General features: G+C 50.7%; 1 protein-coding gene across 1 annotated transcript in view; it reads left to right on the top strand.

Moving 5' to 3' along the window:
• arl1 (ADP-ribosylation factor-like 1) overlaps positions 1-13,929 on the top strand; it is a 51,640-nt gene extending 37,711 nt beyond the window's left edge. Inside the window, exons 3-6 of the mRNA XM_072484806.1 lie at positions 5,968-6,049; positions 8,276-8,387; positions 9,716-9,894; positions 10,956-13,929. Of these exons, the coding sequence (XP_072340907.1) occupies positions 5,968-6,049; positions 8,276-8,387; positions 9,716-9,894; positions 10,956-10,986 (404 nt within the window). The 3' untranslated portion in view covers positions 10,987-13,929. The remainder of the gene's footprint in view (positions 1-5,967; positions 6,050-8,275; positions 8,388-9,715; positions 9,895-10,955) is intronic.
• Positions 13,930-26,724: the final 12,795 nt, after the last annotated feature.

Below are 26,724 nucleotides of genomic sequence, written 5' to 3' on the forward strand. Positions count from 1 at the left end.
GGGGAGGGTGGGGGGGGCAAGAGAGGGGGAGGGGTGGGGGGGGAAGAGAGGGGAGGGGTGGGGGGGGAAGAGAGGGGAGGGGTGGGGGGGGAAGAGAGGGGAGGGGTGGGGGGGGAAGGAGGGAGGGGTGGGGGGGAGGGGGAGGGGTGGGGTTGGGAGGGGTGGGGGGGAGGGGGGGGGGTTGGGGAGGGGTGGGGGGGGGAGGGGGGGAGGGGTGGGGGGGAGGGGGGAGGGGAGAGGTGGGGGGGAAGGGAGGGGTGGGGGGAAGGGAGGAGGGGTGGGGGGAAGGGAGGAGGGGTGGGGGGAAGGGAGGAGGGGTGGGGGGAAGGGAGGGGTGGGGGGGAAGGGAGGAGGGGTGGGGTGGGGTAGGGGTGGGTGGGGGGGTGGGGTAGGGGTGGGTGGGGGGGCGGGGTGGGGGGAAGGGAGGGAGGGGGGAAGGGAGGGGCGGAAGGGAGGGGTGGGGGGGATGGGAGGGGTGGGGGGATGGAGGGGTGGGGGGGATGGGAGGGGTGGGGGGGATGGGAGGGGTGGGGGGGATGGGTGGGGTGGGGGATGGGAGGGGTGGGGGGATGGGAGGGGAGGGGAGGGGTGGGGGGAGGGGTGGTGGGAAGGGAAGGGTGGGGGAGGGGTGGTGGGAAGGGAAGGGTGGGGGGAGGGGAGGGGTGGGGGGAGGGGAGGGGTGGAGGGGGGGAAGGGAGTGGTGGGGGGGGGAAGGGAGTGGTGGGAAGGGAGGGGGGGTGGGGGGGGCGGGGAGGGGTGGGGAAGAGAGGGGAGGGGTGGGGGGGGGAAGGGAGGGGGGAAGGGTGGGGGTGGGTGGGGGAGGGGAGGGGTGGGGGGGAAGGAATGGGAGGGGTGGGGGGAAGGGAGGGGAGGGGTGGGGGGGAAGAGAGGGGAGGGGTGGGGGGAAGAGAGGGGAGGGGTGGGGGGGGAAGAGAGGGGAGGTGCGGAAGGGAGGGAAGGGGTGGGGGAAGAGAGGGGAGGGGTGGGGGGGAAGAGAGGGGAGGGGTGGGGGGGAAGAGAAGAGAAGAGAGGGGAGGGGTGGGGGGGGGGAAGAGAAGAGAGGGAGGGGTGGGGGGGGGAAGAGAAGAGAGGGGAGGGGTGGGGGGGAAGAGAAGAGAGGGAGGGGTTGGGGGGAAGAGAAGAGAGGGGAGGGGTGGGGGGGAAGAGAGGAGAGGGGAGGGGTGGGGGGGAAGAGAGGAGAGGGGAGGGGTGGGGGGGGAAGAGAAGAGAGGGGAGGGGTGGGGGGGAAGAGAAGAGAGGGGAGGGGTGGGGGGGAAGAGAGGGGAGGGGTGGGGGGGAAGAGAAGAGAGGGGAGGGGTGGGGGGGAAGAGAAGAGAAGAGAGGGGAGGGGGTGGGGGGGAAGAGAAGAGAAGAGAGGGGAGGGGTGGGGGGGAAGAGAAGAGAAGAGAGGGGAGGGGTGGGGGGGAAGAGAAGAGAGAGAGGGGAGGGGTGGGGGGGAAGAGGAGAGAGGGGAGGGGTGGGGGGGGAAGAGAAGAGAGGGGAGGGGTGGGGGGGAAGAGAAGAGAGGGGAGGGGTGGGGGGGAGGAGAGAAGAGAGGGGAGGGGTGGGGGGGAAGAGAAGAGAGGGGAGGGGTGGGGGGGAAGAGAAGAGAGGGGAGGGGTGGGGGGGGAAGAGAAGAGAGGGGAGGGGTGGGGGGGAAGAGAAGAGAGGGGAGGGGTGGGGGGGAAGAGAAGAGAGGGGAGGGGTGGGAGGGAAGAGAAGAGAGGGGAGGGGTGGGGGGGAAGAGAAGAGAGGGGAGGGGTGGGGGGGAAGAGAGGGGTGGGGGGAAGGGAGGGGGAGGAAGAGAGGGGAGGGGTGGGGGGGGAAGAGAGGGGAGGGGGTGGGGGGGAAGAGAGGGGAGGGGTGGGGGGAAGAGAGGGGAGGGGTGGGGGGGGAAGGGAGGGAGGGGTGGGGGGGAAGGGAGGGGAGGGGTGGGGGGAAGGGAGGGGAGGGGTGGGGGGAGGGGAGGGGTGGGGGGGGATGAGGGGTGGGGGGGGGAAGAGGGGTGGGGGGAAGGTGAGGGAGGTGAGGGGTGGGGGGAGGGGTGGAGGGGAGGGGTGGAGGGGGGAGGGAGGGTGGGGGGGGAGGGGGAGGGGAGGGGTGGGGGGGGGGAAGGGAGGGGAGGGGGGGTGGGGGGGAAGGGAGGGGAGGGGGGGTGGGGGGGAAGGGAGGGGAGGGGAGGAGGGGGAGGGGAGGGGGGTGGGGGGGTGGGGGGAAGGGAGGGGTGGGGGGGAAGGGTGGGGTGGGGGGGAAGGGTGGGGGGGAAGGGAGGGGTGGGGGGAAGGGAGGGGAGGGTTGGGGGGGAAAGGGAGGGGAGGGGTGGGGGGGTAAGGGAGGGGAGGGGTGGGGGGGAAGGGTGGGGAGGGGTGGGGGGGAAGAGAGGGGAGGGGTGGGGGGGAAGAGAGGGGAGGGGTGGGGGGGAAGGGTGGGGAGGGGTGGGGGGAAGAGAGGGGAGGGGTGGGGGGGAAGGTGGGAGGGGTGGGGGGAAGAGAGGGGAGGGGTGGGGGGGAAGAGAGGGGAGGGTGGGGGGGAAGAGAGGGGAGGGGTGGGGGGGAAGGGAGGGGAGGGGTGGGGTGGGAAGGGAGGGGAGGGTGGGGGGGAAGGGAGGGGTGGGGGGGAAGGGTGGGGTGGGGGGGAAGGGTGGGGGGGAAGGGAGGGGTGGGGGGAAGGGAGGGGAGGGTTGGGGGGGGAAGGGAGGGGAGGGGTGGGGGGGTAAGGGAGGGGAGGGGTGGGGGGGAAGGGAAGGGTGGGGAGGGGTGGGGGGGAAGAGAGGGGAGGGGTGGGGGGGGAAGAGAGGGGAGGGGTGGGGGGGAAGGGTGGGGAGGGGTGGGGGGAAGAGAGGGGAGGGGTGGGGGGGAAGGGTGGGGAGGGGTGGGGGGGAAGAGAGGGGAGGGGTGGGGGGAAGAGAGGGGAGGGGTGGGGGGGGAAGAGAGGGGAGGGGTGGGGGGGGAAGGGAGGGGAGGGGTGGGGGGAAGGGAGGGGAGGGGTGGGGGGAGGGGAGGGGAGGGGTGGGGGGGGAAGGAGGGGTGGGGGGGAAGGGAGGGGTGGGGGGGAAGGGAGGGAGGGGTGGGGGGGAAGGAGGGAGGGGTGGGGGGGAAGGGAGGGGAGGGGTGGGGGGGGAAGGGAAGGGAGGGGAGGGGAGGGGTGGGAGGGGAGGGAGGCGAGGGTGGGAGGGGAGGGGTGGAGGGGAGGGGGTGGGGGAGAGGGGAGGGTGGGGGGGATGGGAGGGGTGGGGGGAGGGGAGGGGTGGGGGGAGGGGAGGGGGGGATGGGAGGGGAGGGGGAGGGGTGGGGGGGGTGGGGGGGATGGGAGGGGAGGGGGAGGGGAGGGGAGGGGGAGGGGAGGGGGGAGGGGAGGGGGTGGGGGGAAGGGAGGGGAGGGGTGGGGGGAAGGGAAGGGAAGGGAGGGGAGGGGTGGGAGGGGAGGGGAGGCGAGGGGTGGGAGGGGAGGGTGGGAGGGGAGGCGAGGGGTGGGAGGGGAGGGGTGGAGGGGAGGGGTGGGGGAGAGGGGAGGGGTGGGGGGGATGGGAGGGGTGGGGGGAGGGGAGGGGTGGGGGGAGGGGTGGGGGGAGGGGAGGGGTGGGGGGAGGGGAGGGGGGGATGGGAGGGGAGGGGGAGGGTGGGGGGGGTGGGGGGATGGGAGGGAGGGGGAGGGGAGGGGGAGGGGAGGGGAGGGGGGAGGGGAGGGGTGGTGGGAAGGGAGGGGTGGGGGGGAGGGGAGGGGTGGGGGGAAGGGAGGGGAGGGAGTGGTGGGGGGGGAAGGGAGTGGTGGGAAGGGAGGGGGAAGGGAGGGGAGGGGTGGGGTGGAGGGGAGGGGTGGGGGGGAAGGAGGGGAGGGGTGGGGGGGAAGGAGGGGAGGGGTGGGGGGGAAGGAGGGGAGGGGTGGGGGGGAAGGGAGGGGAGGGGTGGGGGGAAGGGAGGGGAGGGGTGGGGGAAGGGAGGGGAGGGGTGGGGGAAGGGAGGGGAGGGGTGGGGGATGGGAGGGGTGGGGGATGGGAGGGGTGGGGGGGATGGGATGGGAGGGGTGGGGGGGATGGGAGGGGTGGGGGGGATGGGAGGGGTGTGAGGGGTGGGGGGGATGGGAGGGGTGGGGGGGATGGGAGGGGTGGGGGGGATGGGAGGGGTGGGGGGGATGGGGAGGGGAGGGGTGGAGGTATGGGAGGGGTGGGGGGAGGGGAGGGGTGGGGGGAGGGGAGGGGTGGGGGGAAGGGAGGGGAGGGGTGGAGGGGGGGAAGGGAGTGGTGGGGGGGGAAGGGAGTGGTGGGAAGGGAGGGGGGAAGGGAGGGGGGGAGGGGTGGGGGGGAAAGGAGGGGAGGGGTGGGGGGGAAAGGAGGGGAGGGGTGGGGGGGAAGGAGGGGAGGGGTGGGGGGGAAAGGAGGGGAGGGGTGGGGGGGAAAGGAGGGGAGGGGTGGGGGGGAAAGGAGGGGAGGGGTGGGGGGCAAGGGAGGGCAAGGGTGGGGGGGAAAGGATGGGAGGGGTGGGGGGGAAGGGAGGGGAGGGGTGGGGGGAAGGGAGGGGAGGGGTGGGGGGGAAGGGAGGGGAGGGGTTGGGGGGGAAGGGAGGGGAGGGGTTGGGGGGAAGGGAGGGGAGGGGTTGGGGGGGAAGGGAGGGGAGGGGTTGGGGGGGAAGGGAGGGGAGGGGTTGGGGGGGAAGGGAGGGGAGGGGTTGGGGGGGGAGGGGAGGGGTGGGGGGGAAGGGAGGGGAGGGGTGGGGGGGAAGGGAGGGGTGGGGGGGAAGGGAGAGAAGGGAAGGGAGAGAGGAAGTGGCTAGAGTAGAGTAGGGGAATATTGAGGCAGGTCCGTGCGTGAACAGAGCTGTGGTTTGCACTATGTTTAATTTGTGCCTTGACTTGTGCCTTATACAGTGAATGGTAGAACCCTCAAGAGTATTGAAAGTCAGAGAGATTTAGGTGTACAGGTCCACCGGTCACTGAAAGGGGCAACACAGGTGGAGAAGGTAGTCAAGAAAGCATACGGCATGCTTGCCTTCATTGGGGGCATTGAGTATAAGAATTGGCAAGTCATGTTGCAGCTGTATAGAACCTTAGTTAGGCCACACTTGGAGTATAGTGTTCAATTCTGGTCGCCACATTACCAGAAGCATGTGGAGGCTTTAGAGAGGGTGCAGAAGAGATTTACCAGGATGTTGCCTGGTATGGAGGGCATTAGCTATGAGGAGCGGTTGAATAAACTCTGTTTGTTCTCACTGGAACGACGGAGGTTGAGGGGCGACCTGGTAGAGGTCTACAAAATTATGAGGGGCATAAACAAAGTGGATAGACAGAGGCTTTTCCCCAGGGTAGAGGGGTCAGTTACTAGGGGACATAGGTTTAAGGTGTGAGGGGCAAGGTTTAGAGGAGATGTACTAGGCAAGTTTTTTTTTTTACAAAAGAGGGTAGTGGGTGCCTGGAACTCTCTACCGGAGGAGGTGGTGGAAGCAGGGACAGTAGTAACATTTAAGGGGCATCTTGACAAATACATGAATAGGATGGGAATAGAGGGATACGGACCCAGGAAGATTTTAGTTTAGTCGGGCAGCATGGTCGCCACGGGCTTGGAGGGCCGAAGGGCCTGTTCCTGTGCTGTACTTTTCTTTGTTCTTTTTTTGTACTGTACAATGTCACTTTTTCTATATGCCTAAAATACCTCAATAAAATTGTTTGTTTTAAAAAAAAAACATTTCCAGCTCAAAGGCAGTTCTGTTGAAAAGTCATTGACCTGAAAGTTAATGTGAATTCGCAGATGCTGCTTGACCTGTTCAGTATTTCTGTCTATATTTTGGATTTCTGCCGGTATTTTGCTTGTGCGAATGTCTGTCAACTGTTTTGCTTGTTAAACAGATTACAAACATCGAATTAAGGAAAATTAGTATTAAAAGGACAGAAGTGCAGGTGTAATCTCTCAATGTGTAGAAACAGACAAAAGTTTATAAAAAGTGACTGAAATCAGTAATCATTTTTGTCTTGCAGCAATTGGCTTCAATGTTGAAACAGTGACGTACAAGAACCTTAAGTTTCAAGTGTGGGATTTAGGTGGACAGACCAGTATACGGTATGAAAATGTTCACTTTTTTTTTACCTTGATAGCATTACCCTTTGTAAATTAACCTGATCAAAAATTAGATCTTTGGCCTGATGAGACAAATGATTTGTTTGCCAGAAATAGCCTTCAATAAGGTTCCACATAATACACTCCTGATTTAAGGTCAAAGCATGTGGAGTCAGGGGACAAGTAGCAGATTGAATAATAAATAGGTGTATCCACTCGTCACCGTCTAAAGTAATTGAGAATGAGCAATAAATGCTGGCCTTGTCAGCAACATTCACATCCCACGAATAAGAAAAGGTGTTTCAAAACTGAAAAGAGTGTTTTAAGATTAAAGGTTGTTGATTGTTGAATGGTGGGAAGTGGTGTCGGATTAGGATTGACACTGAGACCATGTCACCAGTTGCATTAACAGTTTGGGCTTTGCAGCTGGAAATATAATTTTTTGAATTAGCGGACAACACCAAATTTGGAGGGTGAAGTTAAAACAGAGGAGGACTCTGATTAATACAGGAAATCAATTGGCCCAAAAGGCTGTGCTCTGCCTGATAGCAGGTGGTGATTGGATGTTATCCCTCTGGAATGTTTTTCTAGAGCCACAAGGTTCCATTTTAGTTTCACTTTTGGTTCTGGCAGCAAAGGTAAAAGATCCAGCCAAAATCCTCACCAGAAAACGACTGCAAAGCCTCTTCAAAAAAGATTCAGTTAACTCGCCAATAAGCCTGAGGGTGTTGGATTCCTGAAAACAGGACCCGAGGGCAGGCCCTGAACTAAGAGCAAAGCCTGATGAAACAGGGACGCTCACCAGGAAAATTGAGAGCACAAGCTGCAAAACAAATGATTCCCAAGCTACTGCGGAAAAAGCCTGCAAGGACCCATCATCTGAAGCAAAGACTTTTATCTTTCATTTAAGTTTTATTTTCCTCTCTCTCTCTCTCTCTCTCTCTCTCTCTCCCCCGGGGGGCAAGATAAAGTAGGAGTTAGGTACTTATTAATTAACCAACTTTATCTGCTGCATATTTCACCATTAATCTTGTTATAAACTAATTGTGTTTCAACTTACAAACTTGGTGACTTTAATTATTGGGCAGCCAAGGGCCAAAGTTTTCAGAATTTTTATAAGGATTATTGGTTAATACACTTGTGTCGTGACTCCGGGCCACATGGGCTGGAATTGACCACTTCCCAGGGTAGTGTAACGATTTTATACGCAAATACATTTGTTCCTTATTGAAGAAATCTGGGCATTGAGTGGTCATTCTGAGATTCGTAGGTAAATCACGTATTTGTTCATATAGCTAGCTGGAGAAATAATTTGTGTTGTGACCTGCAGAGTAATGGAACTAGAGACAGGCCGAGCACTCAAATTCTGGTTGTAACAGTAGAAAGAATAGGATGGCCATATACATATCAGAAAATAAGTATCTATAAAGGTAGAGTAATGGAGTTCTGGGAATACAGATATTCTTTATTAGTGTCACAAGTAGGCTTACATTAACACTGCAATGAAGTTACTGTGAAAATCCCCTAGTCGCCACACTCCGGCGGCGCCTGTTCGGGTACACTGAGGGAGAATTCAGAATGTCCAATTCACCTAACAAGGACGTCTTTCAGGACTTGAGAGGAAACTGGAGCAACCAGAGGAAACCCATGCAGACACTGGGAGAAGGTGCAGACTCCGCACAGATAGTGACCCAAGCTGGGAATCAAACCTGGGTTCCTGTTGCTGTGAAGCAACAGTGCTAACCTCTGTGCTACCATGCCACCCTTGCACAATACACTGAGAAAGGGCTCTGGAGATCAGTAGCGAAAGGCAAAAAGAGAAGCTTTGATTTGGGGGAAGTAAGCTTGAGAGGTGGCGAGAGGAAAGGTTGGCCCTGACCTGGAGGGTCAGGGAGCAGGAGACACCTCAAGCCAATGTGCATTGAGTAGGATCAGCAGTGACTGGTAGGTTTAGGGAGCAGAAAAACAGTGAGCTGGAGAGTCAGCGAAAGGGAAGGTTGGTTGGCAGGTGAGGCTGCTCCAAAATGGTGCCAATCAGATATAGAAACTTTGTCAGACTTGTCACAAAACAACTTTAAAACCAAACTCCCAACATTAAAAACTTATACGGTCCCATTAACTGACCATTAAAACGGGAAAACGTAAAATGGAGACTTATTGTAATAGAACTACTTTCCATTAGAAAACTGACATTATTTCACTTCAGTATTTTTGCAAATTCTCTTTCAGGCCTTACTGGCGTTGTTATTACTCCAACACAGATGCAGTCATCTATGTAGTGGACAGTTGTGACAAAGATAGAATGGGAATCTCAAAAACAGAACTTGTTGCCATGTTAGAGGTAAGAAAAATATTCTCGAGACTCATTGAAACATCTAAATGATTGCCTAGATAGCCAGTAGTATTTAAGCTTGTGAAAGCTGAATCTGTAGAAGTAACTGATGAACATGGGCTACTATGGGGCACAGGTGTAAAGTCATCAATAAAAACATTTTAAATGCTGAACTTTCTCAGGAAGGCCAGAAGCAACTATAATGGGAAAAGGCAGTTTAATGTTACAGATAATGAGTTATGCTCCCACTATTGCGGGCTTGATGTATTTTTGGGGTGCTGGCAAAAGAATGTCAACATAGGGGCTAGTCTTCTAAGACCTTGGTATAATTGTCATCATTATTCTGGTGGGAGTGGAGAGTAAATTTTCACTTGGAAGCATTTTGAGATATTCTAATATGTACTACATTAGCATTAAATCCATAACAACAGTGACTACACTTTGAAACAAAGTCCTACAATGGCCTTAAAGTGCTTTGGGATGACCTGATTCTTCAAGGGACCATACAATACATATTCTTATTTAGAAACTATCCCACATTTGAATAACACTTCAAGAATTTATACTCTGTAAAATTGGCCAGAGTTTTTGAATATGGCAATTTATTACTTTTGCTGCAAAGGTTATCTTAAGCAATTTTTTGGATTCAAGGGCTATTCAGACTGACTGGAGTTTATCTGCTAAGCTTAATCTCACCTTGGCTAATTACTATCTTGTTTACGTTCTGCATTCCACCAGCATATTGTGATTAGTTAATCAACTAAATTCAAATTTCTGGAGGTTGGATGTGATTTTGGAGATTCTTAGAATTTTTCTGTTGAATTTGACCGCACAATTGTTACAGTCAAAATCTTGGATGATGCACTTGGCTGACAAGAGTTCTAGTGATTCCCAAACAAATGGAAAGCATAAAGAATAGTCATGCCTCTGAGATCTGTCTCCAATGGTGAGCACTTGCTTTCTTTCTCTAAAGCTACCTCTCTTTCCTGCATCCTGTCCAGCTGTGTGTTTTTAAAAAAAAAAAAAAAAATCACTGATGTCTTGGTTTCGTGACAGGAACCTTCCTTGGCCACTTGAAAAGAATTCCTCCTCTTCAATCAGTCTGCAGTATTGGGTCTACAGTGACCCATAGCAATGAGAAGAGTGGTTATTCCCTGAAGATATTTAGGACTAGTTGACTTTTATTTCAGAATCTCAGAACTGAAAGATTTCTTCTTTTTAGTCTGCTTTAAACACCTTTTTCTCCTCTGCAGGAAATCTGTCTCATTTGTTTTGTTTCTACCTACCTTTGGCCCCAATAAGAGGAGATTGGTTATAACCAGTCTGTTTGTTTACAGGAGGAGGAGCTGAAGAAGGCCGTTCTAGTTGTTTTTGCAAATAAGCAGGATATGGAGCAGGCAATGACTCCCACAGAGGTGGCCAATGCACTCGGCTTGCCAGCTATGAAGGATCGGAAGTGGCAGATATTCAAGACCTCTGCAACCAAAGGCGTTGGGCTGGACGAGGCCATGGATTGGTAATTGAATGAATACTGTGATAACAACGGGAAACCTTTCAGTTTTGTTGGCACAGTGGCGTGAGTCAGAAGATTACATGTTCAAACTGCACTGCGGGCTTTGAGTTTATAGGGCCGGCTGACGCTCTCAGTGCCAGTACTGAGGAGTGATGCACTGTTAGAGCAGCAATCTTTTGATGAGATATTCACACAAAAGCTACGGCTTGCTCTTCAGTTAAACTCTATCTGGATGCATGCAGCATTCAGAACAAGATGGATGAATTGATAACACAAATAGAAATAAATAACGATGATATGGTAGCCATTACAGCAATATGGTTGCAAAGTGACTGGCAGAGATCTGAATATTCAAGGGCATTTAACATTTCAGGAGAACTGGAAGGAAAGAAAGGGCGGTGGGGTTGCTCTGTTAAGGCCATCAGCAAATCTTGAGTGGATTTCAAATAGCCTACTATGAAACTAACCACAAGTTTAGAAACAGCTAGCCATGATTGGCAGCTGTTGGACCACATCAAGGACAGTTAAGTGCTCTCACTTCCTCTTTCTCTGCAGAAAGCTTTTAGCACCCAGAGAATCCCATGGTTGAGGTGGGGTGGGTAGAACTGCATTTGGGGGGGGGGGGGGGGGGGGTAGCTGCCGGACCTCGCTATCGGGTCGCCCACTCAAAATGGCAGCCTGATAGATGGATCCGTAAGGGAATTCCTCTCGATCCCCGCCATGCAGAAATTTGCATGGTAAGTGATAGTGACTTGCCTCTGGATTTCCGCTCCCAACTCAAGCACAAATCAGGCGATTCATCACCGGTGGGAGAACATAATCTCGCAAGCAAAGAATTCAGCCCATAAATTCCACTGTCTATATCTATGATGGAGCTCTGTCACGTTTCACCAGTGTTTCTCTGTAGTCGCCCTCCTCAAGCCAGAGTTACAACCACAGCGAGTTCACACATGCAGTTTTTGTTGTAAGTGTGGACATGGGAATTTATAAATGAGATATGATTGCAGGAAATGTGTGACGATATAACATTTCTAATAATTTGAATTGCCATTGTTTTTTTACAGGTTGGTTGAAGCCTTGAAATGTAGACAGTGAAAATGGTTGATTGTTTTTTTAAATCTACTGCAAGAGACTGATCCACCAGCCACAGCAAAGATTCCCGCCACTTCAGAGGTCTTCTAATATATTTGTACAAGAGCCACTTACTCCACTGTGTTCTGAATTTACTTCTGTTTTGTTTGTTTGTGTTTATTATATTATATTTGTGTGTGTGTGTGGGTGGGGGGGGTGGGGTGGGGTTGACAAAAGATTAGTTTCTGTTTAATTAGTCTCTTAATAGAAAGGGTTGCGGTTTATTGCACTAGGAAAGGGAAGTTGTCTTTTAGTTGTTCATTAACTTTGTGATTATATAAACACTAATAAAGCATTCCTTCAAGTGGAGGTATGTTTTTGGACATGAATTAATGCTTTGGTTGAGGAAAGCATGCAAGGTTTATGAGCGTAGTTTACTTAATCCAGCTTTTAACTTCACTATAAAAATGGTGATGTGCGATTCTTGGTCTTCAAATACTCATTGTATTTAATGTTTCATTTAACATGGGGCAAGAGATTCATGGATATTTTCTTAAAATAAAAGTGGCTTCAGAGTTCATTCTATAAATGTTCTGTAGTCTCCTAAAGCCACTGGTTTGCTACTCATTCTGTCAGTGTCTCGTGTTGAAGTTTAAGAATTGACCTCTGGGAGGCAGCGTAAAATAGTGAGTGGATGGAAGATCATATGAAATGCTATGCACAGAAGAGGTCATTCAGCCATTGTGCCATCCCTTTAAAAGAGCAACTCTTCTCTCCTCCCAGCTCGCAGCATAATTTATGCCCAACTCCTCCTGGCCCTCCAACTCTTGAGACCTTGGCGCACCCGTACATTCCCAAATTTCATCTCTCCCACCCATTTGACTGCCTTTAGCTGCCTGGGTGCGGAGATCTGGAATTCCCTCCCTAACCCTGTCTAGAATCATAGAATTTACAGTGCAGAAGGAGGCTATTCGGCCCATCTGATCTGCACCACCCTTGGAAAGAGCCGTCTACTTAAGCCTCCACCTTATCCCCGTAACCCCATCTAACCTTTTTGGGCACTCGGCAATTTACCATGGCCAGTCCACTTAACCACCCAATCTTGGACTGTGGGAGGAAACCGGAGCACCTGGAGGAAACCCATGTGGACACGGAGAAAGTGCAAGCTCCACACATTCACTCGAGGCCAGATCAAACCCTGGCCCCTGGAACTGAGAGGCAGCAGTGCTGCTAACCACTGTGCCACCCTTGTCTTTGTAAGACACTCCTTAAAACCGACCTCTTGGTTAAACTTTTGGTCTCCTGTCTGAATAGCTCCTTATGAGGTTCCTTCTCATCGACTTTAATACACTGATGAAGCAATTGGGGCATTGTACTACGCTAGAGGAGCTATGTTAAAGCAAATTGTTGAGGCCATTCAGTTAGAAGGTAGCACAGCGAAGAAATGTTTGCTAAAAGCAAGGTCACAATGTCCCAACAATTTTAATTTTGTCATTTGTCGTGTCCAGAGACAAATCTTCAATTTTACTTTTAATTCATTTGAGAATGGTGGTGCTGCCCATAAATATAGTGTTTGTCTGTGAGCTGGAAATAATTGTGGGTTGAGTTTTAGCCTATCTATACCTTTTATTTAAAAAAAAATTTTTTTAAATCCTTTAGTTGTTTTCTTTGGTTTTAGCAATGTTCATAATAAAAGCTCATTGACTGTTTTTCTTAGAATTCCCCAGGGTTCTGAAACCTGTCTTCCCCACTGATTTTCGCTCTTGTTTTTTTCAATAGTGCAAACATGACTGGAATAAAATGGAGTACACGCAGACTTTAAGGGACCTTACTATTTGCCAATTGTTTCACTCAGTGCTAACGGCACAAATATTTATTTGTACATGTTCAAAACAAATGTTAGACTTTTGTACGTTAACAAGGTGAGGGCAGTGTGCTTTCATAGAATTTGCAGTGCAAAAGGAGGACATTCGGCCATTCAAGTCTGCACTGGCCCTTGGAAAGAGCACCCCACTCAAGCCCGCACCTCCACCCTATCCCTGTAACCCAGTCTAACCTTCTTTGGACACTAAGGGCAATTTATCATGGGCAATCCACCTAACCTGCACATCTTTGGCCTGTGGGAGGAAACCGGAGCACCCGCCGGAAACCCACGCAGACATGGTGAGAACGTGCAGACTCCGCACACTGACCCAAGCCGGGAATCGAACCTGGGACCCTGGGGCTGTGAAGCAACTGTGCTAACCACTGTGCTACTCAGTACCTGTTCTTAGTACCACTATAGGGTCGGGTATGCTATAATCAGACCTGGAGTAAAGCCATCGTACCCTTCCGCTGCAGTGTTACAGTCTTCTTCGAATTTCAATTAGCTGCAGAAAGCTGTTCCTAACACAAACTTGACGTCTCTCTCAGATTCTGCTAACGCAGAGACTAATATGTTGAGAAAGAGAAGTTCAGTGTCACCCATGACTCTATGCTCTTATCTTGGAGGTTGGAAGCTGTTGGTCCCACTGCAGAGACCTGGACACATAAATGGCTGATAATCCCAGTGCAGCACGGAGTGAGCACTGTACTGTCACAGGTGCTTTCTTGTAGATGACCTATTAAACCCAAGCTCCATCTGCTGTCAGGTGGAGGTAAAGATTTCCCATGGCACTATTTCAATAAATAAGAGGAGAATTGGTGTCCTGGCCAATATCCCTCAACCAACATCACTTTTTTTTTTTAAATCACAAATGTGTCCGTGTGGAAATCATTAGCACATTACTGTTTGTGGGAACTTGCTGTGCACATTGGCTACTGCTTTTTCCTACATTGTAACATTGAGCACTTCATTGACTGCAAAGTGCTTTGGGATATCTTGAGGTTGTGAAAGACATTATATAAATGCAAATATTTTTAAGATAGATGAGTTAAGCTTTTGAGTGTGAGAATTACACCTTTCTGCATTAAAAGCTGTTTAAAATAGGTGACTGGGTGCTTTCTTTATTCATTTGTGGAACGTGAGCATCACCTGGCCAGACCTGTGTTTATTGCCCATCGCTAATGAGGAATCTTTCTTTGCCGACTTGCTGACGGCTTGACTATGCTTGAAAAATAATTTGGTGGCTGTGAAGTTGTGAAAAAACTGCATTTATTTCATCCATTCTTTAGTAGGACTTTTCCAGTCTGTTGCTTTGTGCCTTTGTGATCTCCAGCAGAACTCGCCGCAGTTTCCAATTTAACCAGAGGTCCTTGAGGGGGAAAAAATGTCTTCCAAAATCCTTAGTTCTAACGTGCAGTCTAAACCTTGGTAACATGCAAACTGCATAATCCTTTCGCCTCCAGCCAATGCTCTTAGTACTTCAAATTGTATCATCAGTTACAGAAAGAGGCTGTTAGGTCATCTTCAGCTCTCTGGTCAAAGATGTTTCTGACCTCGTTATTGCTCTCAATGCCTTCAACGCCTGTCTCTTTCACCATGTTTTCAGCCTGTCCCAGCTTTCCAATTCTATTTTTTCTTAAAAGAACAAAACCCTGGGGTGCGACAGGGTGCCTGTAATCTGGCAATTCACAAGCTGAGACTACTGAACTGCTTGAGATCTGGAATTCTGGGCTGCTGTGGACTCTGCTGATCAAGTGTCCTCAGTAAGCTCGGCATCAACATGATGTGCCCTGAGGAATCTGGGATTACCAGGTCATGTAGTGGGGGTGGCATTGACCACATTAAAGGTGCTGTATGAATCTTGACTCTTTGTCACTGGTTGGAATCGACAGTAATGCGCAATTTGTAATAAAATCCCTCTTTGGAAGACGACACTGCTCTTCAGTTCACTGTGGCCAGTGTTTGCTCTTTCACCCAATGCAGTCACTTTATTGACTTGTTAATGAAGGTTGCTTGGTGGTTGTTATGGGAATAGCAAACCAAAGCACTGATCCAATAATCTAGAGCTCTATGGCTATTTTGAGAATTTTAATCTATATTTGACAAAATTTGAAAATTCAGTAAAATGGACCATGAAGCTGTTGGATGATTGAGGAAACCTGAACCGATTCACTGTCTCCTTTACATAGTCTGGGCCCATTTGTGACTCCAATTCTCTAACAACAGGATTGACTCTTAACTGCCTTCTGAAGTGGCCGAGCAAGCCACTCGGTTATATAAAACCAGGTGTTGAAGAAGACCCACCATCCTCTTCCAGATGGCACACAGGGGATGGGGAATAAGTGCTGGACTTGTCACAACGTACACATCCCCAGAATGAAACTGATTTGATTAGTTGTGCTGGTTGAACTGAATAAGTTATTTTTGTTCAATGTGTTGCACCAAGGGACAGAGCCATTGAACTAGTTCAACTGGTCTGTCCACAGTTGCTGTTTCCTGAAAGCAACTCTTTAAAATCAACAAAGACAAAGAGTGAGATATGGGCATCGTGGAATTTCAAAACTGAAAAAGCAAAGGGAAATCTAATCTGAAGTAATATTCTTTTATGCATCCATTCTGTTTCTCAGAATATAGAGCTTTTGCCTTTCTCAACGTCATTTCTTGGTTAATGTTTTTTTAAAATTGCCCTATTTGAAGAGCAGTGTCCTAACCAGGTGCCTGTTCATTTGATGTTTATGGAATCTTGCTGTGCACATACTGACTACATTTCTCAACATAATGACCACCTGTATCTAAAAAATAATTCTGACTTTTCAGCAGGTTATGGTACAGAAGGAAAAATTATTTTCTTGCGTGCTGGAGTGCTTGCCAACTTGGATTATGTGTTCACAGGGTTAAGTTGGAGCATTTTGTACCAGAACGTCACACTGGTGTCAGCTTCAGCTGCTAACTTTAGACTCAATACCGATTCTATATATAAAAGTTAAACCACAGCTTAAAGCAGTTTAGGGAAATGAAGTGTCAAGTTGATGAAAGCAAATTTCACCCCAACCCAATAAGTTATATTTATATCTCAAAGGTGCGATATAATGTCCCAACATGGCTCTGAGGGATGTCATAGAGCAAAAGCTGACACAGGGCCACCTTAGAAAATACAGCCAATAACCAAAAGCTTGGTGGTCACGTTAGGTTTTAGGTGGGGGAGGGGGATGTTGTGGGGCTGGAGGAGATTACAGACTTGGGGTGGGGGGGAGGGGGGGAGTGATGTCATTGGCGGGATTTGAATGTGGTAATGAAAATTTTAAAATCAAGACACTGCTTAACTGGCAGCCAATGTAGGTCTGTGTGCACAGGGGTGATACGTGAACAAGACTTGGTGTAAATTAAGAAAAAGGCGCACAGTTTTTGGATAATCTCAAATTTAGGGATGGCAGGCTAGCCAGGAATCTATTGAAATTGTCAAGTCTAGAGGTCATAAAGGCATAGGTGAGGTGACACAGTGGTTAGCACTGCTGCCTCACAGCGCCAGGGACCCGGGTTCAAGACTGGGCTTGGGTGACTGGAGTTTACATGTTCTCCCCGTGTCTGCAAGGGTTTCCTCGAGGCGCTCCAGTTTCCACCCAAAGTCTAAAGATGTGCAGGTTCGGTGGATTGGCCATGCTAAATTACACCATAATGTCTAGCGATGTACAGTTTAGGTTACGGGGTGTGGACTTGGGTAGAGTGCTCTTTCAGAGAGTCTGCAGACTTGAGGGCCGAACAACCTGCACGGTAAGGATTCTAGGATGTTGATGATATAAGATGAGGTGTTGTTAACAAAGTAGAAATATTTTATTGATTGATGTGTGGTCGACAGGTCAACTACGACAAAGGGAAAGTTGTGGAGCCCAAAGGAAAGATCTGGGAGAACTTACTCTGCCTGAAAGTCAGTGGGTGGGATTTAAGGCTGTGAATGTCTCTTGTGAAAATTGAATGGATATGTGCTGAGTGCCATAGATGGATCATCGCAATGAAAAGGCGTTGAGGCATCCATTCAGTGAAGAACAACATCCAGAAGGAGTGGTGCAGAACTTGAGCATGGCTGAAAAATTATACTTTTTTGTTCAAATCAGGACAACTCGCAAGATTACCAATGTCCGGGCAAGCAATATATTTATTCTGCATAAGCAGAAAATGCTGATTGGTTGGCAAGTGGATTGGTAGAGGTGTTGCCATGGAGAATGCAGCAGTTGATGACCTACAGTTAATTGCCATGCGTTGTTTGAAATTTGAACCAGGCAGTTTGACCCTGATTGATCAAGACATTGTCCTGGGGAATGAATCAGTGAATGGCTGTTTCAGCTAAACAAAATAAGTGACAACCATTCACTGGTTGTCTTTCTATCTGTAAACAATAGCCCTAGGGATTATTTAGTAAATGATGTTGGACATTGTGCTTTGAGTTTTGCAAGCACCAACTGGTTGGGTACGGCCTGGTACTTTGTTGGTTGTGAACAGCAGCTGTGGCATACTGTTGGATGGGATCCACCAGTCTATGGCCTACATACCTAGCATTGCACTGGCACTGACATTCCTATACCATGTTACTTATTTGTGTGATAGGTAGGCCATCTTTTAGGGCTTGGTGGCAGCAGCATCATGTTAGCGGTGAATACCACTCCTGTTGCGACTGCATAGTAGCAGTGTGAAAGAGCTAGATTCACCTATTGCTCAAATTTTTGAGATGCTTTGCTCTTCCAGGGTAATCTGCGGTAGACTGGGCAAGTTTCAGGTCTGAGAATGACGGCCTTAGGCCTGTTCATGAATCTGCGTGATATACAGCTAGCAATGATCTGATCAGGGAAGCCACTATCTCACAGGATGTGCCCTATTTCAGAATCAAGCTTGCACAGTGAGCAAATGGTTCAGGCTGTATTTACAAGGTTGTTGAAACTACTAATCTTATAGCGTGTGGATCAGTAAGAATCCCAATATGTATATTGACCGTTGAATGCAGGCTTGCGGTAGAGAACTTCCTGGCAGATTTCTCTAGGAAAGGGAGGTCATTTGACTGTTCCACTTCAAAGGTGAATTTGAGCAGAGGGGGAAGCCCATTAAGACAAGTAGGGAAATTATTACCTACAGCTACAGATTTAAATATAGTAAATGTATCAACCACATTTTGGAAATATGCAAAAGGATAGGAGATTAGATATTCCATCAAAGACACGCTTCTCATGGAACCTAACAAAGATGTTGGCGAGAGCTGGGCCGAGAGAGGATTCCACGGTAATCTATTTGGGCATGCATGGTGTCATTAAAACTGAACTCAACTGCATGAGTGCTGAATACATAAGCTCAATGAATACTGACACACAATGGTGGCAGGTCTAGATCACCATGATATAATGCTGCAGCGCAGGTATCCATGGGTTCCTGAAGTCCTGACGACCGTACAAGGACTTGCACATTGATAGCGCTGACATGTCCATGTGCTCATTTGACCCACGCACACACGAGGAGAACGTGCAGACTCCACACAGACAGTGACCCAATCCGGGATTCGAACCTGGGACCCTGGAGTTGTGAAGCAACTGTGGTAACCACTATGCTACAGTTCTCCCTCCGTGTACCCGAATAGGCACCGGAATGTGGCGACTAGGGGCTTCTCACAGTAACATCATTGCAGTGCTAATGTAAGCCAACTTGTGACAATAAAGATTATTATAAAGATTATTATTCTATACTCCAGCTTAGCCACATGGGAGGCTGAAAAGTCCTGCCCATTACATTGATTCCTGAGAGATAGATAGAGAGAGAGCTAGAGAGATAGATAGGTAGAGAGAGAGAGATATATATAGAGAGAGAAATAGATAGAAAGAGAGATAGATAGATGTAAAGTGAAAAAATTGATTAGCACATGAGGGAGAAAGGAATAGAACGATTTGTTGATAGGGTGAGATGAAGAGAAAGTGGGAGAAGATTCATGTGGAGCATGAACACCAACAGTGACCAGTTGGGCTGAATGGCCTGTTTCTGTGTTGGGCTGAATGGCCTGTTTCTGTGTTGGGCTGAATGGCCTGTTTCTGTGTTGGGCTGAATGGCCTGTTTCTGTGTTGGGCTGAATGGCCTGTTTCTGTGTTGGAAATTCTATGTACTTTTAGAGAAACAACATTTCTGTCATTTTTACAAGAATGAAAGAAATGTAAATGCAAACACTTTCTACAACGGCAGTTCATTTGAAAGGTGGATTTTATACTCAGATATTTAGCGGAGATCTCCGCTCCAGGAATTACGTGCTGATGCCGGGACTGAATCGGTGGTGTTCCACAACATCAAAATTGGAGCAATTCCCAGACCAATTCATCGACTGTTAATGGACTGGCACCTGCACCACGTAGAACACGACTGATTCCAATGATAAACGGTGTCTGATGCGCTGGAGTTGGATTGGATTTGTTTATTGTCACGTGTACCGAGGTACAGTGAAAAGTATTTTTCTGCGAGCAGCTCAACAGATCATTAAGTACATGAGAAGAAAAGGGAATAAAAGAAAATACATAATAGGGCAACACAACATATACAATGTAACTACATAAGCACTGGCATCGGATGAAGCATACAGGGTGTAGTGTTAATTAAGTCAGTCTATAAGAGGGTCATTTAAGAGTCTGGTGACAGTGGGGAAGAAGCTGTTTTTGAGTCTGTTCGTGCGTGTTCTCAGACTTCTGTATCTCCTGCCTGATGGAAGAAGTTGGAAGAGTGAGTAAGCCGGGTGGGAGGGATCTTTGATTATACTGCCCGCTTTCCCCAGGCAGCGGGAGGTGTAGATGGAGTCAATGGATGGGAGGCAGGTTCATGTGATGGACTGGGCGGTGTTCACGACTCTCTGAAGTTTCTTGCGGTCCTGGGCCGAGCAGTTGCCATACCAGGCTGTGATGCAGCCAGATAGGATGCTTTCTATGGTGCATCTGTAAAAGTTGGTAAGAGTCAATGAGGACATGCCAAATTTCCTTAGTTTCCTGAGAAGTATAGGCGCTGTTGTGCTTTCTTGGTGGTAGCGTCGACGTGGGTGGACCAGGACAGATTTTTGGAGACGTGCACCCCTAGGAATTTGAAACTGCTAACCATCTCCACCTCGGCCCCGTTGATGCTGACAGGGGTGTGTACAGTACTTTGCTTCCTGAAGTCAATTACCAGCTCTTTAGTTTTGCTGGCATTGAGGGAGAGATTGTTGTCGCTACACCACTCCACTAGGTTCTCTATCTCCCTCCTGTATTCGAACTCATTGTTATTCGAGATCCGGCCCACTATGGTCGTATCATCAGCAAACTTGTAGATGGAGTTGGAACCAAGTTTTGCCACGCAGTTGTGTGTGTACAGGGAGTAGAGTAGGGGGCTAAGTACGCAGCCTTGCGGGGCGCCGGTGTTAAGGACTATTATGGAGGAGGTGTTGTTGTTCATTCTTACTGATTGTGGTCTGTTGGTCAGAAAATCGATGATCCAGTTGCAGAGTGGGGAGCCAAGTCCTCGGTTTTGGAGCTTTAATATGAGCTTGGCTGGGATTATGGTGTTGAAGGCGGAGCTGTAGTCAATAAATAGGAGTCTAATGTAGGAGTCCTTGTTTTCGAGATGCTCTAGGGATGAGTGTAGGGCCAGGGAAATGGTGTCTGATGTGGACCGGTTGCAGCGGTATGAGAATTGCAGTGGATCAAGGCGTTCTGGGAGTATGGAGGTGATGCGCTTGATGATCAATCTCTCGAAGCACTTCATTACGACTGAAGTCGGGGCCACTGGTCGGTAGTCATTGAGGCACGTTGCCTGGGATTGACACTTGTGAGGCTGACAAGCTGCAGCCAAATATAATCACTCCGCTCCCCACACACCATCCCTGCCACAAGATGGCAGCAAGGAGAGCGGCACCGCAGTTCACCAACACAAAATTCACATGATTGAGAGCATCGGCCGCATTTCCCGGGCACTGGCTGACATGGCACAGACCCAGAGGGAGTGGCCCAATCCCAAAGGGAGATGGTGCAGTCACTGGTTGATGTGGCACAGACCCAGGTGGTGGCACAGTTCCAGAGGGAGATGGTCTACTCCCTGAGTTCCAAGGCCGTGAGCATTGAGGCCCTGGTTGGGGCAGGCTTGGGCCTCCAGGAGGTGGAGGAGCCTCAGGGGATAGCTACGCTCGCACCTCCGTCCCATAGAGTAGCCCGGGGGCCATCGGACATCCCGAGGGAGGAGGAGGTGATGGGGCCCGTGCCGGTGACTCCCGCAGGGGAGATGCCGGAACAGCACAGAGCCTTGGACAACCCCCCCCTTCCTGTCCCTGGCGCATAGGTGGGCAGCAGGCAGAACAGGGAGGCACCACGCCACCTGGGACACCCGAGCAACGGCCATCCCAGAAGACGGCCGGCAAAGGGAACCCAGGTCACAGGGCGGGAATCGCAGCAGGCCATCTCCACTCCTAATGTGCCATTTGGAGGTCCACCCAAGTGCAGCATTAGTGCCCGTAAGGCCAGAAAGGTAGACACCAGTTAAGGTGGCACGGGTACAGGGCACAGTATAGTGATAGGGGCTAGGGTACAAAGCTGTATATATGTTGGCACGGTAGCACAGTGGTTAACACAGTTGCTTCACAACACCAGGGTCCCAAGTTCGATTCCTGGCTTGGGTCACTGCCTGTGCGGCGTCTGCATTTCGCCCCGTGTCTGCGTGGGTTTCCTCCGGGTCCTCCGGTTTCCTTTCACAAGTCCCAAAAGACGTGCTTGTTTGGTGAATTGGACATTCTGAATTCTCCCTCTGTGTACCCGAACAGGTGCCGGAGTGTGGCGACCAGGGGATTCTTCACAGCAACCCCATTGCAGTGTTAATGTAAGCCTACTTGTGCCAATAATAAAGCTGATTATTATTAGATTATTATTAAACACCTGTACACAATGTTACAACCTGCCTCGATGCTCTGTCAGAAGGGTGTGAGGGATGGGCTGGTCTGGCTGGCCGCAGGGAGCGGGGCGGGAATGGGGATGGGAGGACATTGGGGGTGGACCTGGTCCAGGGTCCCCAGTTCCACCAACGCTCAATGCTCTGGTGTTCCACCCCCATCCCTCCACTCCTCCGTATGATGGAATGGTCAGCTCGCATGCAAGGATCACCTAGGTGGATGGTGGCAAGTGCAGCTGTGGGCGGGAGTCAGATATTGTCTGGGAGCACCAGAGCTCAGAGCGGAACGGGTTGTCATCATCCTCCATCCCCATCCCATGGGCCAGACCCACTGTTACTGACAACTCTGGGTCTGCACCCCATAGTGAGGCAGGTCAGAATCACGTCGGGGGTCGCATGGAGTGCAGAGAAGGTGTTCATGGAAGGGGGTGGCCAGTGGAGGGGGAGGGATAGGATGTCCGTGCCACTGCCCATGTCCCCTAGTCGGTGAACCTGGAGGCGCTTAAAGCCTGCGCGCCAGCCCAGGCGCACACGTTGTGCGGCCTCCCGTGCCCCATGCCCTGCCATCCTCGCCCTCTCCCGTGTCCTGCTCGTCAGACGAGGCCTGGTTTTATTCCTCCTCCTCCAGCATGTCGCCCCTATGCTGCGCGATGTTGTGGTGGATGCAACAGGCCACCACAATATGGAAGACCCTCCTAGCACTATACTGGAGGGCCCATCCAGAGTGGTCCAGCCACCAGAACTGCATCTTCAGGATTCACCGCTCGATCACGTCCCTGCTCATTGCATGGACACTGTTGTAGTGGGCCCCCCCCAATCGGTCTCTGGCCTCCCGATAGGTATCAGCAGCTAGGCCACAGTGAATAGCCAATCCCTCAGCCAGGGTGCACCTTGAAGAGGTCAGGAACCGTTGAGTGTGCCAGGATGAAGGCACTGCCCGGGAATCGGGCGCAGACAGGCATGATGCTCATCCCATGGTCACACACCAGCTGTACGTTCATCAATTGGAGCCCCTTTTGGCCAGTGGCACTCTGCACGACCAGGGGACACGGAGGGCGGTCAGTGGGGTGCGCAGAAAGATGGCTGCCTTGCAGGCTGCGGCAATGGAGGTCCATGCCTGGACACCCTGGTCCCGTGGAGGATCATTCAAACCCCACGGTCGATCCCCTGGTCACCCCCCGCTGCTCCTCGAGTCTGGCCGAGGATCTCTCCAGATAGCCTTGCCAATGGCAGGACTGGCAGCCCATGGTCACGCCTCGCTGTGTCCTACACCTCTCCCACCGTCATCAGCCACGGCGCTGGTTTCCCTATTTTTAAAACCACAAGTGAACTGCGCCATCGGGAATTCCCCCCGGTGGAGGCGGTATCATGGAGGCTCCCAAGAATACCAGATCAGGCCTGCTAATGATATGCAACAGCGTTTACTGTACATGCAGAGTAGAACGAATTGACACCGCTGTCGAGGCACTGCAGCATGGCAATCTGGCGGCGCCTGGCACCTGCCACGATTTTGGCTTTGCGACCGATTCTCCACCCAATCGACTTTCCCGATTCACCATCACCCGACGAAGGCTCCCGCCCAGTAAGTTTAGAATTTCCCTCAATGCACCATTCCAAAACTTGACTAACATTGACCTCTGCTGGTGCCAAGGGATAACTGCAACTTTCTTGATAATGTCAAGACAATTAGACGATAATTACAGCTCACAAAGGCTTCAATGATGTTTCTTCAGAAAGATAGATGTTGGCAGAGGACAATACTGGAGCCAGTTAATCCACATTCATACTTCCCTGGCTTAACAACTCCGTTGGGCGTATTTCTGGAGGTCTTGTTCTGGAGATCTCTTGCCGCCAATCACTCCACCCCTTGACATTGGTCATCCCCAGCCTTCCTACAGCTATTTTGGAAACAAAGAGACCTGAGTGGATGAATTATTTATTCTTGCATGGTATGTAGGCATCGCTGACAAGGCCAGCATTTGTTGCCCACTACTAATTGCCCTTGAACTGAGTTGCTAGCTAGACCATTTCAGGGGCAGTCGAGAATCAGCCACATTGCTGTGCGTCTGGAGTCACATGTAGACCAGGAACCAGGTACGGTAAGGACGGCAGATTCCTTCGTGAAGCAGATGTTTTTTTTAAACAACAATCAATTATGGTTGCTATGGTTACCATTGCTGAGACTAGCTTTCTAACTTTATTAATTGAATTTATATTCCACCAGCTACCTTGGTGGGATTAGAGCCGGTGTCTGGATTACTTGCCCAATGACATTACCACAATGCCATCATCTCTTCCACCCGCAGCATTGTCTAAGAAATCGTGCTCCAATTGCTAGAGATTCCAGGCCAGCCCTGGCAGGTAGGCAACACTTCTCTGGGGTTTGAGACAAACGGAATGTTTCATTGATCTCCAGGGCAGCTGGCTGTATGAGGAAAGTGATTGTTTTTGGTGCTCAGCGAAGTGATTTGGTGTAAATTGATGGAACGTCCAATTTTCCTGCCAATGTCAGCATCAAACATTCCCAGTTAGAATTAATGTGAATAAAATGCAAAGTACTGCTCCCGACATTTATTCTCTGTGGTCTGCTCCTCAACTCCAACAACACTCAAGGAGCTTAATGCCACCCAAGACAAAAAAAAAAGCCCAATTGATTGGCATCAACATTCAATCCTTCCACCACCAATGAACAGTGGCAGCAGTGTGTGACACCGACAAGGTACACTGCAGTGACTCACCAAGGCTCCGATGGCAGCACCTTCCAAACCCGCACCCTCTACCACCTAGGACAAGGGCAGCAGACACATGGGAACACCACCATCTGCAGGCTTCCCTCCAAGTCACTCACCATCCGGACTTGGAAATATATTGCATTCCTGCAGTGTCGCTGGGTGAAAATCCTGGAACACCCTCCCTAACAGCACAATGAGTGCATGGACTGCAGCGGTTCAAGGTGGCAGCTCACCACTACTTTCTCAAGGGCAATTGGAGATGGGCAATAAATACTTGTCCAGCCAGAGACGCCCACATCCCATGAATGAATAAAAACAATATTTTGCTGTCACTGGGTGAAAATCCTGGAACTCACTCCCTAACATCAGTCTGGTTGCATCGTCACCACATTGACTGCAATGGTTCAAGAAGGCCTTGCTAGCGATTCCCCCAATCCCATGAGTAAATATAAAAATACAAACATTCCATTTCACAAAATCTTCCTTCTTCGCAAACCATTACTGCAAAACTCACAGCTGCTTCTGAGAAGCCCCTTGGGGCATTGTACCAGGTTAAAGGCACTACATAAATTCAAATTGTCCTTGTTGCAGTCTGCCACTCTGTCTTGAAGCTCTGATCATAGAATCCCTACAATGCAGAAGGAGGCTATTCGGCCCATTGAGTCTGCACCGGCCCTTGGAAAGAGCACCCTACTCTAGTCTACGCCTCCACTCTATTCTCGTAACCCAGTAACCCCACCTAACCTTTTGGACACTAAGGGGCAATTTATCATGGCCAACCCGTTGGACTGTGGTAGGAAACCGGGAGCACCCGGAGGAATTCCATGCAGACACAGGGAGAATGCAAACTTTACAGAGACGGTCATGCTAACCACTGTGCCTCAAATGTTGATCATGTAGCTTTTGTGTAGAGGCACTGAACCAAGTTTTGAAATCCATTTTACAAAATGTGGGTGTCACTAGTTAGGCCAGCGTTTATTGCCCATCCCGAGTTGCCCTTCAGAAGGTGGTGGTGAGCTGCCTTCTTGAACCGCTGCAGTTCCGAGGTACCCACAGTGCTGTTAGGGAGGAAGTTCCAGAATTTTGCCCCAGTGACAATGAAGGAACGGCATTGTGTTTGCAAGTCAGGGTGGTGAGTGACTTGGGACGGGAACCTCCAGGTGGTGGTGGACACAAGTATCTGCTGCTCTCGTCCTTCAGGGTGGTAATGGTTGTGGGTTTGAAGGTGCTGCCTAAGGAACCTTGGTGTGTTCCTGCAGCACATCTTGTAGATGCTACACAGGGCTGCTGCTGTTAGTCAGTGGTAGATTGAATGTTTGTGGACAGCACTGGTACAGCAAACAGCAAAAAAGGCTCAAAGTTTGATCTAAAAAACAGGAGTCATGCTTGCTGCTCAAGAAAAGTTCACAAGCAGACTGAACTGAATAAAACCAACAGGTTTGAAACAGAACACAATGTTAGCAAATGGTTAGACCTCAGCCGGAGTCTTGTGCCATTCCAGGCACCAGGGTCAAGGCCTTGGAGAAGGTGCAGAGCAGATTTACTAGACTGGTACTGGTGTTTGGTTAATGTGGAGAGATTGGAGACGCTGGGATTATTCTCTTTAGAGCAGTGAAACTTAAGTAAAGTATTCAAAATTATGATAGATAGGAAGAAATCACACATTTAAGATAATTGGCATAATATTTATGGGGTGGGGGATTGTCTGCTTAAGGTAGGGTTTAAACAGCTGGCTTTCTGATCTGTTTAAACACAATTCAAAGTATATAAAAAGTATTCCAATGCTGGCATAGCTTTCACTGGCCATGCACAGGATTTCCCACAATACCAGCAGAAAACTCTTCAATAGCTCTTTGTTTTAATCAGTGCTCACAATCACTCAGTCCAACACAGTTAAGAACCTGGGGATCAAATTGTAGGCACCATTGACTGAGGGAGGGAAGGGGGGTGGGTGAGAGGGAGAGAGACTGGGGAGGGATGGAGAATGATAGAGAAAGAATGACAGGGGGAAGGAGAGAGAGAGACCGTGCACGATTAGGGGAGAGACAGGGAAGGAGAGAGAGACACTGGGAAGGGAGTGGAGAGAGAGAGAGAGAGAGAGAGAGACAGACAGACAGACTTGGGGAGGGAGGGAAAGTAATGGGGGAGCAGAGAGAGTGAGGGAGAAGAGAGAGCGGTGTAAAGGTGGCAGAAAGTGAGAGAGGCCTGAACTTGATCACATCAACCCAAATAATAATAAAA

This window comes from Scyliorhinus torazame, chromosome 19 (assembly GCF_047496885.1).
Source record: "Scyliorhinus torazame isolate Kashiwa2021f chromosome 19, sScyTor2.1, whole genome shotgun sequence".
Lineage (NCBI taxonomy): Eukaryota > Metazoa > Chordata > Chondrichthyes > Carcharhiniformes > Scyliorhinidae > Scyliorhinus > Scyliorhinus torazame.